The following is a 21,776-nucleotide window of genomic DNA, read 5'->3' on the forward strand; positions in this document are numbered from 1 at the left end:
AGCTTATACAATAAGAAAATGCTCCCCTTCTGGCAGCAAAATATTCATATTTCTAAAAGGCAGGAACAAGTAAATAAGGTCCCTAACATTTGCTGATATGACAAATACTCAGCTGTTTACCACATTGAGAAACAGCCAAATTTCATTTGGAAGTAAGCTTTCCATCACTCAGGTGCTATTTTCAGGTAGATTCCACATGTATCAGTTGGGACAACTGCAGTTGTGTCTCATGGCCCTCTTGAGGGAACGATGCCTTTATTACATATGGTATGTCAAGTCAAATTCTTTTTGCATGATATCTAAAAATCCCATCTTCTGTAATAGGCTGCAAGAGTGCAAGAATTCAAGGGTGCACCAGTTTCCAGGCAGAAGCTGCCAGCTGTAAGAACATGATCCTGTGCTACAGGGTACGAAAACTGAGGCTCGTCTAAACCTAATGAGCTGTGTGACCTGCTCTGCTATGTACCTGTTCAATAGGCTCCACATGTGCAGATTTTATGATACGCCAAGTAGAAAGCGCATTCATGCAGATTTTATAGGTCATGTACATGCTATCCTTTCATGCATAATAGGGAAAGCCTCTAACCACAGGGAGTGGCTTGGGAACCTACCCTGCAGCTCTGAAGAGGAGCAGTGGCTCCTCTCCTGCCAGGCTTACCTTTGATGGAAATGGTAAGTCTTACGTGGCTACCACAGAAGTTGTTCCGGGACTTGGGCACGTGCTTTCCAGTATGCACAGCTTGTATAAATACGTGAAATGGGAAAGACAAGAATCACTCTGCACAATTACCTTGGGATTGTGGAATCTCCTTGAATAGCATCCCCTAATAAGGCAAGTAGTGGAAGGTCTATTTAGAGCATTTATTTCTGACTCAGATCACACGACCATGGCCATCCCTGCCTGCCACTGAGAGGGATGCTCGCTTCTGACCCTCAGTCCATCCGCCTCAAACCGTTCAGGTGTGCCTGCAGACTGCAAAGCTATTCTTTATCAAAACCAGCTGCTGTGTGGGGGTGGGTGCCTTTCCCAAAAGCAGCAACAGATGTAGCGGCTGCTAGAGCAGAAAGATACAAAACCAACTGAATTTCAAGCAATTTGTTTGGAAATGTGAGCTGAGCAACCCAGAGATCAAAGAGCAGCAATCCATCCAACTTCCGCATGAACTGAACCAGAACAGCCTATCTAGGAAAGCAAAAGCAGCAGCAATTTTGCTTTATGCCAAGGCCTATATGGCTCCAGCTTCCATAACTAGACACGTAGCCTCTTCTGGCTCTTCTGTCGGAAGCTCTCCTGCTATAAAACCAGACTACCAAATGCTTTGCATACTATCCAAGGTCTCAGTGCTGTCTGTAGCAGTCACAGCATGAGTGCTAGAGGCCACGCTTCCCTGCAACACCCTAATGCATCCTTTTTCAATAGCATTCGCTGACTACTTTGATTTTTTTTTTTTTTAAACTAAGAAGCAGAAAGATTACAAATAAGCAATTTGTAATCAAAAATTACGAAGGATTACAGACTGATCAGCTAAACTTTTAATGCAACTAGCAGATACAACACCCCTCTTGCATAAGCAAAGACAGGTAATGAGGAGGTTTAGAACAGAACTGTACCAGGGAGAATAAGCCTTAAAACCAAGAAACCCAAATAGATAATTGTGCTGAAAGACTCAAAACACCAGTAAAATAAAGGAAAAAAGTCTTAAAAACTTAGCCTGTACTGAATTAAATGAAACAAGCTCATGAGGTTACTCGGTTGAAACTGTGCTGTGACTTGGAATTCTGAAAAAATATTTATAAAAAAATACAAACAAAACCAAACCATTAATGTGAATTTGACAAAAATCCCTCCAATGCAATACTAAAATGATCAAATGTCTGGAAAGCATACCTTTTAAGTTCTAAGCTTTTTATTTGCATTCTGAGTCATTCTACAATAGAATTCACCTGACAGCCTACAATTCTCATGGGGAACCTATGAGCTACTAGGAGACTTGAGCACTTGAAGTGCTGTCCAGACTTTTCTTCTTTTACGAGGATTAAATTAAGCATAATGCAAAATTAGGATATACGGAGAGACTTGTCTTTTCTGAATAAGTTGGCATGAAAAATAGGACATGATCACTACGAGGAGTACAATAGACTCCTGTCACATTACAGCTATGAAGGAAGAGTTTGAGATCACTATGGAATGGTTATTGGAGGAATGAACTGAAAATGAATTTAACTTGGCTGTGATATTTAAGTACAAAGGCTTTGGTCAGGTATGACTTGTGCAGTATATGTGAGCTGCATTACCTCACATCTCCCTCCTTGGAGAAAAACCTCATGGCCACAGTATCTTTTATAACTGCCATGAATCCTGAAAATTAATGCAAACTTTTTTTCTCCCTCTAGGCCCTCAATATTTAAGACACTCTGAAACAGAGATTACAACAATCTAAGCTGGATTTACCATGAATTTATTAGCAAGAAACCAGGAATGCTGAAGTAGCTTGTGCTTTGGGGCTATTTCCCATCTGGGGCTTGGGAAATCTAAACTGCTGTTACCAAGGGATTAACCCACAAAGTGCGGAGAGATAAGAGAATTTAACTTGGAACAACTTCATTACACAGAGAGAAAAAACAGAAGTTATAGTCAAAGCAGGCCGATGAGACAGCAAAGTATGAAAGCAAGAAGTAGGCATCAGCAAGGTAACCACGATGTTTGGTTCTCAGTCTCTGCACACTTGGGTTTTGTTTCAGCAAACCATAGTCTGTCTACTAAGCTGAAGAGGGGATGTGCACCCCAGAAGGTAAGGAGATGAATTCTGTCACTGAAAGGCAGGAAAAAAAAATGAGTGGGGAATGACCTCTGTTCTTCCCTGAGAGGTCAGGGCTCTGCTGCTGCTGAAGTGACATCCACGGCCTCCAGCTGGAAGCCCATTCTAGATAAAGGCACAGCTCGTGTATCTAGCTCATGTGCAGGCACTGACGATGCTTTCAACAGGAAAAGTATTGGACGGAGTAAGCAGATAACACAGCAAGATGTGGACTAAAGTAGGACATTTTGTAATGTGTGCTGCCAGCAAGGAAAACTGCAGGAAGAAACGCAACTAATGCATTCCTTGGCTGGGAATCGCTTCCCATTTAAGCCAACAGAGACAGATGTGGTAGGGGTATAGGGAGAAGAGGGATTTTTCTGGCTTTGCTTTATAAATAAATCACTGTTCTTGAATCCAGAAGACATTTTCTCTGACCACTATACGTATGTAGTTCTTTTAGCCTGTTATCACGTGTCTAGCAAATTTGCCTGATTGTTTACTCCTGCAAAAATAATGGTTTTCTCCTCCTTTTCCTCTCTAACACTCACCCCACACCACTGAACAAATCCTCTTTCCCCTGTCACTTCTAATCTGAGCAGTGGCCTCTGTCAGTGACAAGCTTGTGTTCCTCTTGCACCCAACGTTCGTTTGTGCTCTGCTAGTTTATTTTAGACAAGCATACAATTCAGCAGCTGCTTCAGCACAACTTTTGATATAAATTTTAAGTCAGCTGACTACTGCTGCAGCAGCTTTGTGGGAACAGATGTAAGAAAGGCTACAGTGCCACAGGGCTACTGAGAGATTAGGCTGATGCTTATACGCTCTGGAGCCAAAGCTATCGTCCAGTGGAGACTGAGGGGTCAATTATCAGAACAGCGCATACAGGGATTTAGTTAGCATGAATAGCAGTAGTTCAGCTAAATCTCTACTGAATCATTATCCCTGAGTGTATCTGAGGAATTTAACCAGGATCCTTTACAGCTCCTTGCTTTGTTCAGTGTCTACAGTGCCGTGTCTAAGATGCAATGAGATTCTCGTTTAATCTTGCAGACAATACATTTCTGCAATTTTGGTAATAGAGGATTGTTGGGTTTGCACACTGAAGAATTTTGCCTATAGCAACAGGATAAAAAATGCTAAAGAGCATTACTTCTGCAGACATAATTATGCATTTGGCAACCTGCACTGTACGCACTACGACACTGCCACATGGGAAAGAGAAGGTTCACAGCTGTAGACATTAAACAGCACCTCTGTGAGAAATTCTCTTTTTTTAGTTCTCAACACCTCACAGAACACGAGAAACACTTCATGCAGAAACATAGGAGCAAAACAAAACTAAGTCTCAGGACCACATGAAACCAATTTAATACTGTGACACACACCCTCCCATTTCAGAGTAACTTTAGCAAAAGTAGAAAACAAAACCTACACTGAAGCAGCAAAAGGCAGCCGGCCTCCCGAGTCTATTCCCCAAGCTGCAAAGTCTGTTTGTGAAAGCAAGCTTCCATTTGGGGGGAGGATTCATGGAAATCCTAGCTGCTACTGCTCTGCTGACCTAGATATAGGACATGACCCAATACTGTGTCAATAATTTCTTTTATAGAATTAAGCTGTTCTGTCTCAATAAAATATACATTAAACTTGAACTTACGTGTTCTTCTGAAGCATAAAGGACTTCCATTAGCCGATGGACAAGGTCATTATTCTCTCCCCCATGTTCCTGGCAGAGAAGTTCAATCTCCCTTAGTTTGCCAAAGTAGAAATCTCTTTCCTTCTCCACGCCTTCAAGTGCAAGTTTTAATGAATGTACCTGCATACAAACCAGCACATGGTGCATCAGTTGTGAAGCACAGTACAGACAAAACAGCTCAGTCTAAAATCATGCGTGCCAACCACCACCCTAAATACATATTCATTTTTATAGCTTATATTCACAAAAAGTAAATTCCACTTTTTTTTTTTTTTTTTTGAAGTGCTAGACCGATTATTACACAACAAACAACAGTAAATCAGCCTTCCCCCACTATGCCTCGTGGATGCTTCTTAACCTTGATCCTTAGAGGTCGATTTTTTCAGTGTTCTTTTATATTGAAACCTAAAGCAGCAGTTCAAGAGTCAGAGCTATTTAAGATCTGGCTTCTAATAAAGCTGCCAGAAATGTAATGTAATGGTAATTAATAAAACATTCAGCACAAGAATTGCATTACTCTGCCTGGATTAATGTGCAGTTGTTTGGAAGCCTACTGCATCTCCTCGCCTGAAAATATGCAGAGCTAGTAGAAAAGCTCATAAAGGGAAATGGTCCAGTTAGGAAATTAAAAGGGCTAGCTGCAAGTGCTGCTGTGCTGTTTTTTCACCTCTTTGCTGCCTCCCCACTTGCTGAACCATCACAGACCTGTGTCTCAGCACCCTGAGGCTGCTGCAGCATGCAGTACCCAGGAGGTACTGTAGACTTTCGTCTGATTAATGTGCTGTCTCAAAAAGTCACAAATTTCAAGTATCATTTGTTACTGCAGCCTTCCACACGAGAGACTTTATGTTATACAGTTGGTCTTGATTTCTCTGCTGGGACTGCTGCAGAACGTGACCTTGAGGAATATGGGGCTGACAAAGAGCAAAGTCAGGACCCTTAACTTCAAAAGAGCAAACTTCCAGCTATTTAAAGAGTTATTGGATGAGATTGCCTGGGAAGCTGTCTTTAGGGACAGATGAAGTGGTCAGAGCTGGTAACTCTTTAAGAACACTTGGTGTTATAGCACAAGAGCTCTCCACCCTCATGTGTAACATATCCAGCAGGCAAGGCAGGAAACCGACATGGCTGAGCAAGGCCCTGCTGGTCAGACTGAGGAGCAAGAAGGAAATGCACAGGCAGTGGAAGCAGGGACACATGGCCTGGGAAGAGCACAGGGATGCTGTGTGGATGTACAGGGATGGGATCAGGAAAGCCAAGGCACAGATGGAACTGAGCTCGGCAAGGGATGCAAAGAATAACAGGGAGGGATTCTATAGGAACATTGCTCAGAAAAGAAGGGCCAAGGAGAGTGTGCCCCCCTCTGATGCATGTAAAGGGTGAACTGGTAATGACAGATACAGAGAAGGCTGAGGTACTCAACAACTTCTTTGTCTCAGTCTTCACTGACAGTCAGGCTTCCCACGTCTCTCATTGCCCTGAACCTGTAGGTGAGGGCTGGGGGAGCAAAGTCCCACGCACTGTAAGCAAAGAGCAGGTTCGAGACCACCTGATGCAACTGAACAGCTACAAGTCTATGGGGCCTGATAACATGCATCCCAGTGTCCTGAAGGAATTGGCTGATACAGTTGCCAAGCCTCTCTCCATTGTATTTGAAAAGTCCTGGCAGTCAGGTGAGGTTCCCGTGACTAGAAAAAGAGAAACATCACTCCCCTTTCTAAAAAGTGTAGGAAGGAGGGCCTAGGGAACTACAGACCAGTGAGCCCCACCTCTGTGCCTGGGAAAATCATGGAATAGATCCTTCTGGAAGCAGTGTCAAGGCACATGCAAGACAAGGAGGTGATCCAAGACAGCATGGCTTCACCACGGGTAAATTGTGCCTGAGCATTCTGGTGACTTTCTGTGATGGACTGACTGCATCAGTTGACAAGGGAAGACTGACCAATGTCATCTACCTGGATTTCTGTAAGGCCTTTGACACGGTCTCACATGATGTCTTGACCTCCAAATTGGATAAACAGATTTAAATGGTAGACTATTTGGTGGATAAGGAGTTGGCTTGAAGGCCACTCCCAGAGAGTGGTGGTCAATAGGTCTATATCCAGGTAGAGGCCGGTGATGAGTGGTTGTACCTCATGGATTTTTCTCAGGACCACTGCTCTTTAATATGTTTATCAACAACAGACAGTGGAATCGAGTGCATCCTCAGCAAGTTTGCAGATGACAACAAGCTGAGTGGTGCAGTTGATACATGAGAAGCAAGGGATGCCATCCAAAGGGATGAAAAAGCTAGAAAAGGGGATCTGGACAAGCTAGAAAAGTGGGCCCATGTGAACCTCATGAGGTTCAGCAAGTCCAAGTGCAAGGTGCTGCACCAGGGGCAGGGCAATCCCAGACGTGAGCACAGACTGGGAGAAGAACTCACTGAGAGCAGCCCTGCAGAGAGAGACTTGGGGGTTCAGGTGGATGAAAAGCTCAACACGAGCCAGCAGCATGTGCTTGCAGCCTAGAAGGCCAACTGGGTCCTGGGCTGCACCAACAGAGGCCAGCAGGGCGAGGGAGGTGATTGTGCCCCTCTGCTCTGCCCTTGTGAGGCCCCACCTGGAGTGCTGCGTCCAGGGCTGGGGCCCCCAGCACAAGAAGGATGTGGGGCTGTTAGAGTGGGTCCAGAGGAGGGCCATGAAGATGAGAGGGTGGAGCACCTCTCCTATTGAGAAAGGCTGAGAGAGTTGGGGGTGTTCAGCCTGGAGAAGAGAAGGCTCTGAGGTGACCTTATTGCAGCCTTTCAGTACCTAAAGGTGGATTATAATAAAGATGGAGAGCAACCTTTTGTTCCGTCTGATAATGACGGGACAAGGGGCAACAGTTTTAAACAACACAAAAAAAAGGTAGATTTAGATTTGGTGTTAGGAGGAAATGCTCCACTTGGACGATGACAAGGCACTGGCACAGGCTGCCCAGAGCAGCTGTGGATGCCCCATCCCTGGAGGTGTTCAAGACCAGTTTGGACAAGGCCCTGGGCAACCTGGTCTGGTGGGAGGTGTCCCTGCCCGTGGCAGGGGGGTTGGAACCAGGTGATCTTTAAGGTCCCTTCCAACCCAAGCTGTTCTGTGATTCTATGCTGCTGCAAATCATTTGTGGGCAACCCAGTTATTAAAGATTAAGCTTCATATAAACCATGACACATATTGCAATACATTTTTATACGTACATATACATTTACACACATATAAGCTTAAAGGAGAAGAATTTTGTGGGCACCAAGCATAAATTACTGTACAACAGGGTATACATGATCAGTGTAGCCTAAGTGGCTCTCAAGTTCAGAAGACTGAAGCGTATCAACCAACAGAAATAATCAGGGATGAAGCTGCCTACAGTAAACATGCTGACCTCAACCATGTCCAAATTACTGCTGAATTAGCATCCACATTTTAAGGCCTGTAATTATACAAAATGTTTTCTAAGGAAAATATGCTAAATAAAATTAACTTGCATCAGATGAGACTTGAGTGAACTGACACAGTTTAATACAAAGTTTGTGTTGCCAGTTCTACTGCAAGCTAATTTGTTCCCTTCACCAGTTAAAACATCAGCAAAGTTCAAGTAATGCTTTGACAGCCTACTAAACCCTATCAGTTCATTTTTCCGTAAGTGCTGAGCTAGCGGTGCCTTTTTCTGACCTTTGATTGCACTCTCAGAGGTGTCAGACAGCAGACCTGACCTGTTGCCAGGGCAGGATCTCAGAGCATCTCATTCACACACTAACCTGTTCCTTAGCAGCTGCCTGGGTTTGACACCCCAGATTCAAACTGTCAAAGGAAGACTATGTTTGACACAGTGACCAGTCACCTTAAGATTAACTATTTAGTTACAGGAAGTATGAATAGCAAAATGGAACAAAAGTTTACAATAATTTGGTCTATTTGTGTATCCTACTTAAATGTGAGGTCTTCCTCACGTTTAAGACGTGTCCTCTGGATCTGCAGCAACATATTCCTTGGGAGCAGCTCCTGCATCCAGACAGAACAAGAACTGAACTCCTTCCAGATCTCCTGCTCTGTGCAAGCTAGAGCTTGGAAAAACAACGAACTTCAGTTGAAACATTTGCAGTTACGAGTGCAGGCAGTCTTACCTTCTGACCCATTTACTATGAAGGCACTCTTGTTTTCATTGTATCACACTCACTCCATTTTTAAGGAACAGAATCATTAATCTATGCATATATGCACACAGTTAATTAAGTACAATGTTCTGAACATTCAGACTGAAAATTAAGTACCTATTGTAAACATGCTGCTAATATGATACTGTTTTCAGCAATTAAGTCTAAACTAGTATCCAGTTAACTGTTACTGGGACTACTCTCCATACTGAAAGGTCCTTTCTCCACATGTAATGGTTCCTGGTCTGTGTTCTTGCCTCAGCTGTGCTGAGAAACCCTTTGGGAGAGTGTTAGTTGGCACAGACCAAAAGCACAGCAGGGACCACTTTACCATTTTAATGTTATGGATAATCAAGTTCCAGTGCACAGCAACATGCCTTGGAAGTGTTTAATTTACTAGCACAGACCAGGGCAATAGCTATGACCATTTTAAGAGAAACTTTAAGATTGTTGGGGGCCATTAAGCCAGCAAATGTTACGGATGGCTTACAATTATTGCAAATAGCTCATTAAGCAACCCTATGGTAAAATCTAGTACATGGCCATCCCCACTACTTAAAACTTTCCACTACAAGTTGCACATAAGTTTGGATGTCTGAATCTCCCTTAGCTGCCATTCATGAAAGGGCTGAAAAAAAGCCTGTTAAAACCACATAAGAATATGATATTGACAGATGCCATTTAACAACTTTTACTAATAATCAAGACAGCAAAGGGGTATAAATGGCTCCTGCCCATACTTCCCGTGGTTGCTGGAGAGTGGGGAAAAATGAGCAATTTGGCTCTTCCAGCATATTCAGATAGAAGATCAAAAACACCTGGCTCAAAGCTGCTTGCACCATAGCTTTGTTTGGCTTTTGTTATGTGCCTGGGGTGCACAAGTAATCATTAATAGAAAATGAGATACCAAATGCTGCCAGCATTCAAAAAAAAAAAAAAGCTTCCTAGACCATTCTAGCTAGAAAAGGTCTCTTAAAAAACTAGCTTTTAAAATGCCAACTTTCCAAATCTTCAAAAATTTCTCCTTGGTGATGGGGAAAATCATCAGTTTTCCTCAGGGTGATTTGTATATAAAGCTCAAGGTTTTCACACGCAGAAGTTGCTAGGAATACATTAGCAGTGGATGTGATAGTGACTGCCTGTTTGTATTTTAGTAAAGATCAAATATTTTTATCTTGCTAAGACCCCAACTGACTTTTTGCTGAAGTGAACACATTCTGACTTCTAAGTGCAAATGTCATGGATTTAAACCACATTTAAGTGATATTTGAACTCTACTTACAATGATAGAAAAATCCATCAGAAATATATATATACCCATTCCTTGTACAACATATCAAACATCTCTGTTACAGCAAGCAACAACTGAACACCCAGCTGGAAGCTTGCTGTTGCTCAGAATTACACACTGAAGGCAGTACATCATGTTTGGGATGTGGCTATCCGTCACCACTTTAAGTACATAACAGTAACCAAGAACTTGCAGTTAGTGCCCAAACAAACTGAAATCTGTGCTGTTCAGGTCAATGAGAGCCTGAAACTGAAATGCCCTTAATTGTGGAAAATTATACTTGATCTTCTCAAGTATAATTCTCTTCTCTTGACTTCTTCCCGTATGCAGCTGCTGGGCAGCTCTTGCTCTAAAATATGAATCTTTTCCTTTCTATTTTCCTCCATCTAGGGCAAATACAGGAATGAGGTCTCATTTATACTAGTGGCCTTGACACCATCCTTGACAGCACAGATTTAAGCCAGATTCAGGTATTTCTTTATGTCCAGTGCAGACACTCTTGAATGTCCAAGAATGACAGAGTGATGTCAGACCACAAATAGCATAAATGAAAATTAAGGCTTTACCTTCACAACACTGAAGAAATTCTGAAATTGTCTTAATTATATTGCAGATTATTATTCGTAACTAGGTATTTTCACAAAGGTAGTTTCCATTTTTAAATTAAAAATGGCATATTACCTTCTGAAATCTTTCATTCCAGAAAGCAGAGTGCAATGAGCTAGTCTCAGTTCAGCTGCAATTCTCTAACACCTTGATATTACCAACAGGCTTGTCTTCTCCACAACACATTAAAGTGATTTATTTCAAATTTGTAGCACACAACAAAGACAGTATCGAGATTTTTCCTATACAAGTGAAAAAAAGCTATATCCCAAAACCTAATTAATACAATTATCTGTAATGAAGCTCTCATACTTCAGTAAGACTTACCTGCCACTGCTAAGATCTCCTTTTAGAATTACTGGCACAACACCAGTCATCTCTATTAAATGACATTTTAAACAATAAATCTTTTTTCTTCCCAGCTGAGCTATTTCAATCTTTTGTGCCTTCATAATTCTGGAGGATATCATTCAGCAGAGGGCAATATTAGATTTCATGCCTGTCTGTGGCAATAAATGCATCTAATTTCACGCCTAAAGCAAATTTACCTGTTCGCTGAGCTGTATGACTTGAGTTTCCAAATCTTTATCTGATTTGGATGCTGAGCTGCTTGGTGCAGCTTTTTTTGCTGAAGATGGGCGAGAAGGTGTTGATCCTGGTTTAGAAGCTGGACTGGATTTAGCAGCACCTAAAAGGTACAATAAATAACAATGATCAAGACTTATCCCTGGGATAAATACACTCTTATTAACCTGATACTGAAATAAGCGTATTTACAGACAGCCATTCACACAATTACTTCAAGAATACAGTGGAAAAAGTTCCAGTGTTCTACCTTAGGAAAGGAAAAACTAGATTTCCCAGCAGTTTTACTTTGACCTTACTATTCAGAGTGAAGCGACTCCGAAAGTAAAATAAATAAAAATCAGATTAGGGGTATAAAAGTCCCTTAGCTGTCGGCAGCCTTCAGTTCTTAAAAAAAAAATAAAAAAAAAAATCTTAAGAGACAATTCCCCCAGCCCAATATTTACTGTACGTATCTATCTGCAATCCCCCCTGAGAAAGACAGACTTGAAATAAAGCCAGCTACACCGCCTGCGTGCTTCCCTCATTTTCACAGCAGCCCGTCACAGAGACAAGGCATTGAGATTCAGACAGCGCGGGCAGAGCTCAATCCACCGGTGAACTCGCTGTTGCCATAGGGACCAAGCGATCTGTGCTGATCTGCTTAGGTTTCGCTATTTGTCTCCAATTACTTGTACTGCAGACCTGACTGAGCACAGGGAAACGCCTTCACCAGCAAGACCAGCAGCTACTAAGTACATACAGGTACTCCTCGCGGCACCAGTGGTGCACAAATGCCCCATCAGAGAAATGTTGGTGAGACAGGCTTTGGAGAGCCTCATCATGGGAGCCTCAGCTGGCTCCCCACCCCACCAATGGGTCTTCTAAAGAAGAAAAAACACTTGTACAGATGTGCTCTGGGCTCCATAGCCTTCCTCCACTGTCAGCTTTTCTTGGCTCTGAAGCCAAGAGAAAGACCAAATCCAGTAAGTGCCCAAATGCCAGCTGAGCTCTGAGCTTGCAGTTCATCACAGAATGCTTTGGGTTGGAAGGGACCTTACAGACCATCCAGCCCAACCCCCTGCCATGGGCAGGGACACCTCCCCCCAGACCATGTTGCCCGAAGCCCCATCCAGCCTGGCCTTGAACACCTCCAGGGATGGGGCATCCACAGCTTCTCTGGGCAGCCTGTGCCAGGGCATCACCACCCTCAGAGTAAGGAATTTATTCCTAATATTTAACCTAAATCTGATGGCCAGCTGCTCCCCCGAACCGAAGGAGGAGGACACACTTCAGATTGCTCCGCTTTGTCATTTTCACAACACATCTCCCATTTCAGACAACATTTTAATGGAGCAACATGTTGGTAACGATGTTCTACAAATGCACCACCAGCATGAAAGCACAAGGAAAGGGAAAGGGAGGAAGGCGGTGGGGAAGAAGACTTGGAGACTGCCCATACGACCAAGGCATACAGGTCCTGCTGTCTTACTAACCTAGGCATACAGGTCCTGCTGTCTTACAATGATCCCTTGGAGGAGCTGAAAAATGACGGAAAAGGACAGCAGTAATAGTTCTTTAAACTCACCTCCAGAAGATTTCAGATACCAGTACACAGACTCACAAGTTGGGAAAATTCAACATAGTCTATGTGCCTGAAGATTTTTTTTTTAAACCATCACACAGACCAGCAAAGAATAAATCACTTATGGGAGACCACTGAAAACGTCAAGATCTTTTGCTGCTATTTATTTCTGTGGGCAATCTAAGAAAAAAATTAGTCTGCTTTCATTATGCTTTTTCCAGGTTGGGTTGATATTTTGACTAACTAAAAGTCAGCTACTTCAGAATGGGATTGTTAAGGTGCTTTCAAAGCCAGGAAGATTACATTTATTTGGGTTAGCAGATAAATAGAAGAAAATAGGTGTTGAAATATGCAAGAGAAACACATGCATGAATGAAAATATGCATGAAATTATCACTTGGACTGTAGCACTCTAGCAGTATTGTTAAAAGACTTCACTCCCTGCTATCACGTTCAACTCAATTCCCCCATTTCTTATTGCTTCCTACAGCTGTAGAATGCAGTCTGGGACATGAGCTGAAACTTAAATGCTATAAAACAAGCTATGGACTTTCAGATGTGAGACCTTGGCCTACTCCTCTACAAACTACCCTTCTTTTTCAATGGCAGAACCAGACTTCCTCTTCAAGTACCCTCACAGAAGTGGAGGACATGCTGCCTAGCTTTTTCCAAGGGCAGCACCCCCAGACCTAGCAGCTTCTCACAGTTTCCCCTCAGGGTTATAGCGCATGCCCTGAGCAAGGCAGGCTGTGCAGCTGCTGCATAGCGCTCCCTCTCCTGCTCAACCACCCCACAAGCGAGCTCAGTCTTTGTAGGCTATGGCACTGATCACAACAAGCCAAATCACTAGGCACACATCACTTTTTTGACCTGCAGAGAAAGTTAAGGACAGCGCAAGCACAGACATTGACTCCTCAGGTATTGTAATTTGCAGCTGAGGCACCCTCCCAGAGCACACTGAACAATCTCACACCACCACCATCTGTGGACAGAGAGGACTGGAAAGTACCAAATACAAGGCACTGTGTTCTGCCTTCCTTTGGAAGCCACAAAGCCTTCTGAATTTCTACAGTGAAATGCTACTAAGCTTTATAAAGTCCTAACAAATGAAAAGAAATTGACTTTTGCTGTGCTGCTCAGGATCAGCTGTTAAATCAACACATATTCTAACTTCAGGAACACACTTATAAACCAGCTATATGATCTGAGCATTTCAGACACTATCAGCAACAGCTGGACAGAACTTAATTGCAACAGAATGCCTTGGGTTTTCTAATTTAAAATTTCCTGGAAGTAAAAAAAAAAAAAAAAAAAAAAAAAGCTTTAATGCACATTTATTCTAAAACATTGTTTTTGCATGCAGCTCAGAGACAACCCTCCCATTTGTAACAGAAGCTTGATTTCATAAAGAAATTAAAGGATGCTGGTTTGTAGAGTACTGCGAAGTGCTTGAGACAGCCAGATATCTAAATGGAGATGAAAGATCATAATAGACCTTAATAACTTTGCTATTAAGCGCCACAATGACTTTGCAGTCAATTAGTGCAGGCATAGAAGAACTCCTAATTTGTTGTTCATAGGTGCTACATAATACAAACAGTTCAAATTCTCCTCAATATTACATCTTTAATGAAAATATTTATTGTTCATCTCCAAAAAAAAATCATTTATACTGGTAGTTATGTTTAGTAAGACTTTTCAGGCATCCCACATGACCTACATCATAAAAAGTAGGTTTATTTGTTTTGCTTGGACAGCAGTCCATGAAGTCCTATTTCCATATTCTGAGAAAGCACAGTGTTTTATGCTAAAATCTTATATACAAAATACACTCTTATCAGTTCTTTTCACTGAACTCAGAACTGCATCTTAATCAGTGCTATAAATGTTACCTATTACGGATTTGTTTCCGCATGTACTGTAGATGTTTAAAGAGAAGTGCAGAGTCCTGCACTGAGAGGAGAGACGCCAGTCCCCAGAACACAGAAGGGGGTCAGCTGCCTAGAAAGCAGCACAGCAGAAAAGGACTTGGGGGTGGACACCAAGTTGGACATGAAGTTGGGCACTTTTCAGCGGTGCCCAGTCAGAGGAAAAGAGGCAGGAGTTGCAACTTGAAACGTGATAAATTGTATTTAAACTTCAGAAAAGAATCCTTTCCTATGTGGGTGATGGAGCACTGGCACAAGTTGCCCAAAGAGGTTGTGAGGTCTTCTCCTCGGAGATCTTCAAAAGCTGCCTGGATGTGGGCACCCTGCTCTGGGTGGCCCTGCCTGAGCAGAGGGTTGGAGCAGGAGACCTCCAGAGGTCCCTTCCAGCCTCCATCCTTCCATGAAAACTTCTATTCCAGAATGTTCTGCTTTTAGGTCAATACAGGGTTCAATTTGATATTTTTTAAAATGTATTGCAGCTGCATCAATTAGCACCTGGATAACTTTTTGTACCTGCCCATGTAACACTAGCAGAGACCAGAAAAGTTCACTTTAGCACTGACTGCTTCTAAATACAAATTACTAAAGAGAAGATATTTTGTTCTTGTACTGAAATAAGCGAGATGAACTGATTTTGAAATACATTAGAGTTTTCTATCTGTGGGGCTCCAGAAACAATTACAAGTCAGCTTAATCTTAATTAAATATATCCCCACAGCTCCAGCTTTATTATTCTTTTCACTAAACACAAGCTTTACAGGCAGATGTGCACTTCCAAAATATGAAGCAGTACGTGTTGGCACTGCGTATGTTTTGGGTACAACAGAGCCAGGCTTCGGATGCCAGGTCGCTTTACATCCCGAGAGCGGTCTTGCAGACGAGACCTATTTAATGTTTAAAGACAGATTTTCCTTAAAGCTCTATGAGCAATTAGTGCTCTGTTAAATGTTTAGGTAAAATTGCAGGAAAACACAGGAATGACTGCAGTGTGGAAGTGTGAGGACAATGTGGAGTGCAATAGTAGCCCTGAGCAAGCAAGGCCTGGTTGAGCCCTCACAGCTATTGCTTCAGGGGAATTTGGGAACCACTTGCAGTGCATCATTCCAATTAAAAATTTTGAAATTTTATTAATTTCAAGTTGAAAAACTTCAGAAAGCGAATATTCCTGACTCATGCCGCAGAAGAATAAACAAACCCACCACGAGGCCACAGAGCTAGCAATTTATTCACCAACCCAAGTCTCAAATCACTTAAAACAAACGAGTGAGAACAGTAAGCAAATTAATACTCCCGCATGCTTATTGTTACAGCTACGTTGGGATGCAAGAAGCTGTTCAATTTAGGGATGCTTGGTGGCACTAGTGATGACAACTGATGCTTAATGGGAATGAAACGACCTCGGACAAAATCTGACAACTTGCAGCATCCCAACAAGCAGCAACCCGGCTGTTCTGTGGTACTGTCTTCCCTCAGGGCTGGCAGGACCCCTCTCTCCTCAGCTCCTCACACGTCCATCACTGCTGGCTCCAGCAGTCAGATGAGCTCTGCTCAGCAGTGCTGCCAGAGAGCTGGCAAAGAGACGTTTGTAATAATACCTGAACATGAAACACCAACCAAAAAATTTCAACCGAGCCACCCAAACGAGAATATACAATGGAGTCTACTTGTCAGATGAAAAAGTTTTGTTTGTGGCATGACGGCCTCAGTTCATCTTTAACAGGAGATGACTTGATAGACAGGAACTAACCACAGCCTTCTCCCCATCATAAAATGATGACTTCTCTTTAGATTTAAAATAATCAAAATTTAAATGGCCAACATTAATTCCTGTTAACTGAAACCCCTATTTTCTCTAGAAAAATCTTCAAGCATGCAAGCCTTCATCTTCAGTGAATGAAACCACTCCACATAGGCCTAACAGAAGAAAACGTTTTAAAATTTGAAGTGATCCAATAAAAACAACAAACAAAACACCACAACCCTAAGAATTACGAAATTCTGCAACTATCTACTTAGCCATCCCAAAAGGAAAACAAAAATCTGAAAAACTATTCAAAGTACATTGAAATACGAAAGATTGAGCAAAAAATTAAGCAAGATTTAAGTAAGGTGCCCATAATACGCTTAGTTGTAAGATGGCAATTTTCACCACTGTTTTTCAAACAGTGTTGTCTCATTAAAAAAAAAAAAGTCCCTTTGCTCCTGCACTACAAGCAGGGTTGCTATGTGGTCTGAACTCTGTCTCAGTGAGTTTTAAAATTAAATTCTCCTGATGTGCATAGAGGGAGTGCATCTGTATGAAGGCTGAGCCATTTTCCCCCCCACCTCGCACGTGCCGTTCCTGCGGGGCTGCACACTTCTTTGGCCTCACATGAACTAGACATAAAAGCATTTTAAATTTGTCAACTCGCAGCTCTTCCTATCTTCAAGCTCTTCCACATAGCTCTGGAGCAACACACCATAACCGACAGGGGTTACCAACTGCCTGCAATTTGGGGAACAAGCGGCAGGTTTTGGTGGAAAGCAAAGAAAAATGCATTGGAATGAGCTCTCTGGTCCCCCGGGATGCTTAATCATATCACCAACTGCTACAATAAAGACTGGTTTTGTTGAATATTTTTACCCCTCAAAATTAATTTGCAGCACTTCTGCCGCTACAGGGCGTACCATTTCCCTAAAGGACATGGGCATTTTTCTTGCGTAACTGGCTCTTCGATGGCGTACACACACACACACGTATATATATATAGCATCCGTGTACAAACAGTTCATTCTGCCCTGGTTATTTTCCCTGTCATAGCACGATTATTTTTAGCTCTCATGTGATCCGCCAGTATTTTCCAGCTCTGCTTTAGTCATCCTGCTCTCACAGAATATTTCAGAATAAGAAGACGAGCAGCCTTCAGATCTAAGAACCTCTCACATTTTTAGCTGGTATGTAAATAATTAATTTCATTGAGCTGTCTTTTACCCACATATTTTTGACACTCCATACCCTGCAAAAAGCAGGGTTGTGCAGAGATTGGCTCCGATACAGAGGAAGGCTTACATAAGCCATTAGCTAAAATCCTGACCACCGGATCAAAATTTTCAATTTGATCAGATGAAGCTTTTCTGCCTCCTCTCTTTTCCCCCCCCTCTTACAGGAAGGATTAGAACCGGCACAAACAACCGGGCACGAACATTTTAATCCCTTACAATAATTGTGACTCTACATCTGTAGTCTGTTTACCACTGTGCTAGAGAAAAGCAGGAGCTGTAGGAGACCTAAAGGCTCAGGGCTGGCAGATGGCATCATATCCAAAAGCAGCTGTGGTACTGCTGGCAGAGAGCCCACACGGGTGGGCTGTGCTGCTGGTTCCCCTCTGTAAAGGATGAAAACTTTGGTGTGAGAGCCTCTGGAAGGGGTAGGGAAACGGCTGTAGGTGTGCTCTGCGATTAGCACAAAAATGGGTGTGTTTTCAGACTTCTCCAGTTCTGGTTTGTTTTTAAAAGCATCTTGAAAAATGAAGTCTGGACCACACTTGGCTCTTGCAGAGACTGCAGGTAAATACAGGTGCAGAAAGCAGCAACCAGATACAGCGGGTCTGGCAAGCTTTAGTGTCAGGTTAAAACACCCCAAATAATACTAACTCATTACAGCTACCATATTAGGGTAAGCTTTCAGAGTGCTCTCTAGGGATTTGACCACTTTTTTGGAAACTGAATCATATATCTTAGTCCACCCCTGAAAGGACAGTGCTAGAACCCCAGTTATGAATAATGAAAGAGATTAGCACCTCCTAAATCACTCAGAAACAAAGCTCTGGCAAAGAGCGCTGGAACAGCTATTCTGTGGAACAGTATGAATCATCTGAAACACACGTGAAATAACTAGGAGCTAAATATATTACTCCCTTAAATATGTACATACATCAATTTGGAATAGGCGGATTTAAAGGTCAGTGACAAAAACAAAAATACAATGCGAATGACTGCCCGTAAGTCTACTTGCTCCTGAGACTGAACAGAAGATGCATACACGTGGGTGCGTCTGCTGCATGCTGTTTAAATACTTTTGGATTATGTTAAAAGACCTGCTGGTTTCTTTATTTTATAGCACTACTGCATCTTTTTGTTTTGTTAATTATTTGAAATCCATTACAATTTCAAAGCCTCAGCGGTAAAGTAAAGCAAATCACATGTTAAAAATAGCATAAAGAAAACACACAAAAATAGAGGCAAGCTACTGTGGCAAACTGCAATTGATGCTGGCAAACGTTTGCAGCATTGGTGTAAGAGGTTGCTGCATCAAGCAGCCCACAATGTTTACTGCTCCCACAACAAAGTCGGTGGAAGTAGAGCTGTGCCCTAAACCTCAGCTATTTCACCAAAGACCCAGGGTTGTGGAGTAACAAAACAAATCAGCATTAAAGTTATAGATAGCTATTTAAACTATGCCATCTGATGTTGCACTTACTCGTGGGCATACATTCCCTCTTTGTGATTGTATTATCGTGGAAGATGTAACTCCAGATGGGGCAGAGAATTCTTTGGTTGCTGTAGATCTCAGATTTTTTTTTTTTCCTTTTTAGTATAAATGGCTAAGCTTATTTTACTCATATGGGCAGTGTCATTAAGGTTCCTATAACCACTGCAGTGCACACATGCATGTACAGGCACACACCCAAAACAGAGGTACAGAAGCACCTCTTTGATGAGCGTTTCTCAGCTACCACATCCTACCAGCTTAACCCCAAACAGCAGAAGCTCAGGCACACACAAGCCTGCAGATGTGAACAGCCCTCCTCCCCGAGTGTCCTACACCAACAGGCACCCTGTAAGGGCTCCCATTCTTTTAAGCAATCAGGCAACATGACGTTGTGAGGTGAGGCACAAAGACATCAGTGAAATTAAAACACGCTCAACTGGAAATTGGATAAACCTATGACTGACACATAACCAACACAGTCCTGTTCAACACAAGCAGCAATAAAAGATAGAACTCTTGCTTCACCTAGCCTCAGGCAACTCTATACCCTTCTTCCCTGGTTCAAAAAAAAACAACCCACTACACTAGTGTCCTTCCCACCATAATTCCATACAATAATTAAATAATTTAATCAATACTTAAACAAGGCAGCTTTCCATGAAACAACTAACTTCCACAACCATAAAATCTTAACAGAAATCATCTCAGTTGTCCTACTCCATACAGAAGGCATGTGACATGCACTTATACAACCAGCAATAGGACATGAGATCAGTGCATCAACATCCAAATGAACTGGCTGCTTCCACTCCAACAGCAATTCTATTTCTCACCTCCACAGCTTTAATTTGGATGACATATTTGTGACTTAGGTAAAAACAGACCATTGGCAAAACGACTTAAACATGGTTTTTAATACCTTGTTTAATGGTATTCTAAATTCCAGTTTCTCAAATGGACCACACCATGGTATTAGCACTTGTTTCAAGACACCACACAGAAAATTATACCATACCAAGTCCTGAAATTCAAAAGCTTAGATGCAAGATGGTGCAAAACAAAGATGTGAAAAAACAAAACAAAACAGAACTTCAGAAGCTCAGAGCATCACTGGCCTGCTATTTGGTGCTCAACTTACTGGGAGCACTAAGGAGATGAAGGCAGCTGGCCAAATATACTCACCTTTGACGTCAGAAATGATCAGAGCAGAATGTGGAAATCAGTGTATGATTCCAAAGCTTAAGCCAGTCTAAAACTGAGGTTGCCTGCCCCTATTGCCAGCACCAGTATATATATCTGAGCCCATGAGAGAATACAGGTCACAGAATTATGCCAACTGAAAATCAATCATTATTGCCTGGGTTAGCACGAATAAGGTAAACCCAGGACACATCAATAAAGGAGTTAAGTGTGCATACATGTGTGCTTATGTGTGTACAAACCTACATATCTCCAGGCAACCGACCCCAGCACCACATGTTTAGTGGTTAATTAAAAAAAAAAAAGTTCTGTTCTCTTGTTCACTTAACTCAGTTATCAAGAAAAACAGCATCTGTTTAGTGACCAGTAGTGCCTCTATTACATAAATACTGAAGATCAGGCTTAGTTGATTAGATCCTAGTTGCTTAGTTGCAGAAACACAAGGCAAAATGTGAAAGGACAGGTGTATCTTCAAGAATAAGCAACAGCTCCATGTTGCTTACATAGGGGACTAGCGTACCTGAGCAATAACCATGTGCAAAAGCACAAACCAATTTTTTCTTTCTAGACTGCACTTAGGATTTGACAACATAAGAAAAATAATTTAAGAAAATCAGCTCCGTTCCAATTTCCTGTATGGGTGGAGGTGTGTGAAAAGCACACCCCCCATTTCCTTTTGTTGAATATACATGCACACACCACAGGCAGCAATCAGATGCTTAAAAGCCTTTTTCTTCACCATCAGATACCACTAGAGTCCACAAAATTTATATCAGAGCTTCAGTGGGGGAGGCCCTACCGCTGACAGAACTGGGCCTGACCAGACAGCACCATGAAAAGTTAACTTCTGCCATCTCAGATGCTAAGCCTATGACAACACAAAATGATTGGCCTGCGCACATAAGGAAATAATTTCTAACTACTATTTAGATAAAACCCGTCACAGTTTATAGTCATCTTCAGAGACAGAAATGGAATTCATTATGACGCAAAATACCTGCAGTAGGAGAGTTTGCATGGTGAGACTTTTTGGGCAGGTTAAAGATCTGTTCACCAGGATCTGGTGGGGGAAGAGCGTCTTGGCCTTGTCGAGCTTCCACGGGATCATATTCCTTTCCATCATAGTTAGCATCAAAGAACTTCTTAAACCATTGAATGAAATCTAAGTTGTCTTGGAAGCGCCCTTTGACCAGTTTTTCCACTGGAATGACCTGAAAGTTAGAATAGAGGTTCCAGTAAAAACATCATTGCCATTTTAAAATTAATACACACACAATTATTTTTTTAAAAAAAGCAAAACCCTAAACTTCTAACTCTTTCAGCATATATTCCTCTGACATAATTTTCTTCCTAAATGGGAACAAATTATGTTGGAATTGCAAGGGTCTTAAGAAATAAAAATGAAATAAAATGAAGACCCAGCCTTTAAACTAGCTCCATGGCATATGTGAGCTATATGCAAGCCTTTAAAA

General features: G+C 42.1%; 1 protein-coding gene across 7 annotated transcripts in view; it reads right to left on the minus strand.

Annotated features, from left to right (window-relative positions):
- The window catches only part of MAPRE2 (microtubule associated protein RP/EB family member 2), a 98,191-nt gene that overhangs the window by 3,883 nt on the left and 72,532 nt on the right, over window positions 1-21,776 (minus strand). For 4 of the 7 annotated variants that reach the window (XM_084508054.1, XM_084508052.1, XM_084508053.1 and 1 more), the window contains 3 exons: window positions 21,302-21,515; window positions 11,105-11,244; window positions 4,456-4,614 (listed from right to left, as the gene is read on the minus strand). In XM_084508054.1, the coding sequence (XP_084364180.1) occupies window positions 4,456-4,614; window positions 11,105-11,244; window positions 21,302-21,515 (513 nt within the window). Of the gene's footprint in view, window positions 1-4,233; window positions 4,360-4,455; window positions 4,615-11,104; window positions 11,245-21,301; window positions 21,516-21,776 lie in introns of all 7 variants that reach the window. The other 3 variants (XM_084508055.1, XM_084508050.1, XM_084508051.1) reach the window with 1 other exon arrangement.

Source organism: Aythya ferina, assembly GCF_964211825.1.
Source record: "Aythya ferina genome assembly, chromosome: 2".
Classification (NCBI taxonomy): Eukaryota; Metazoa; Chordata; class Aves; order Anseriformes; family Anatidae; genus Aythya; species Aythya ferina.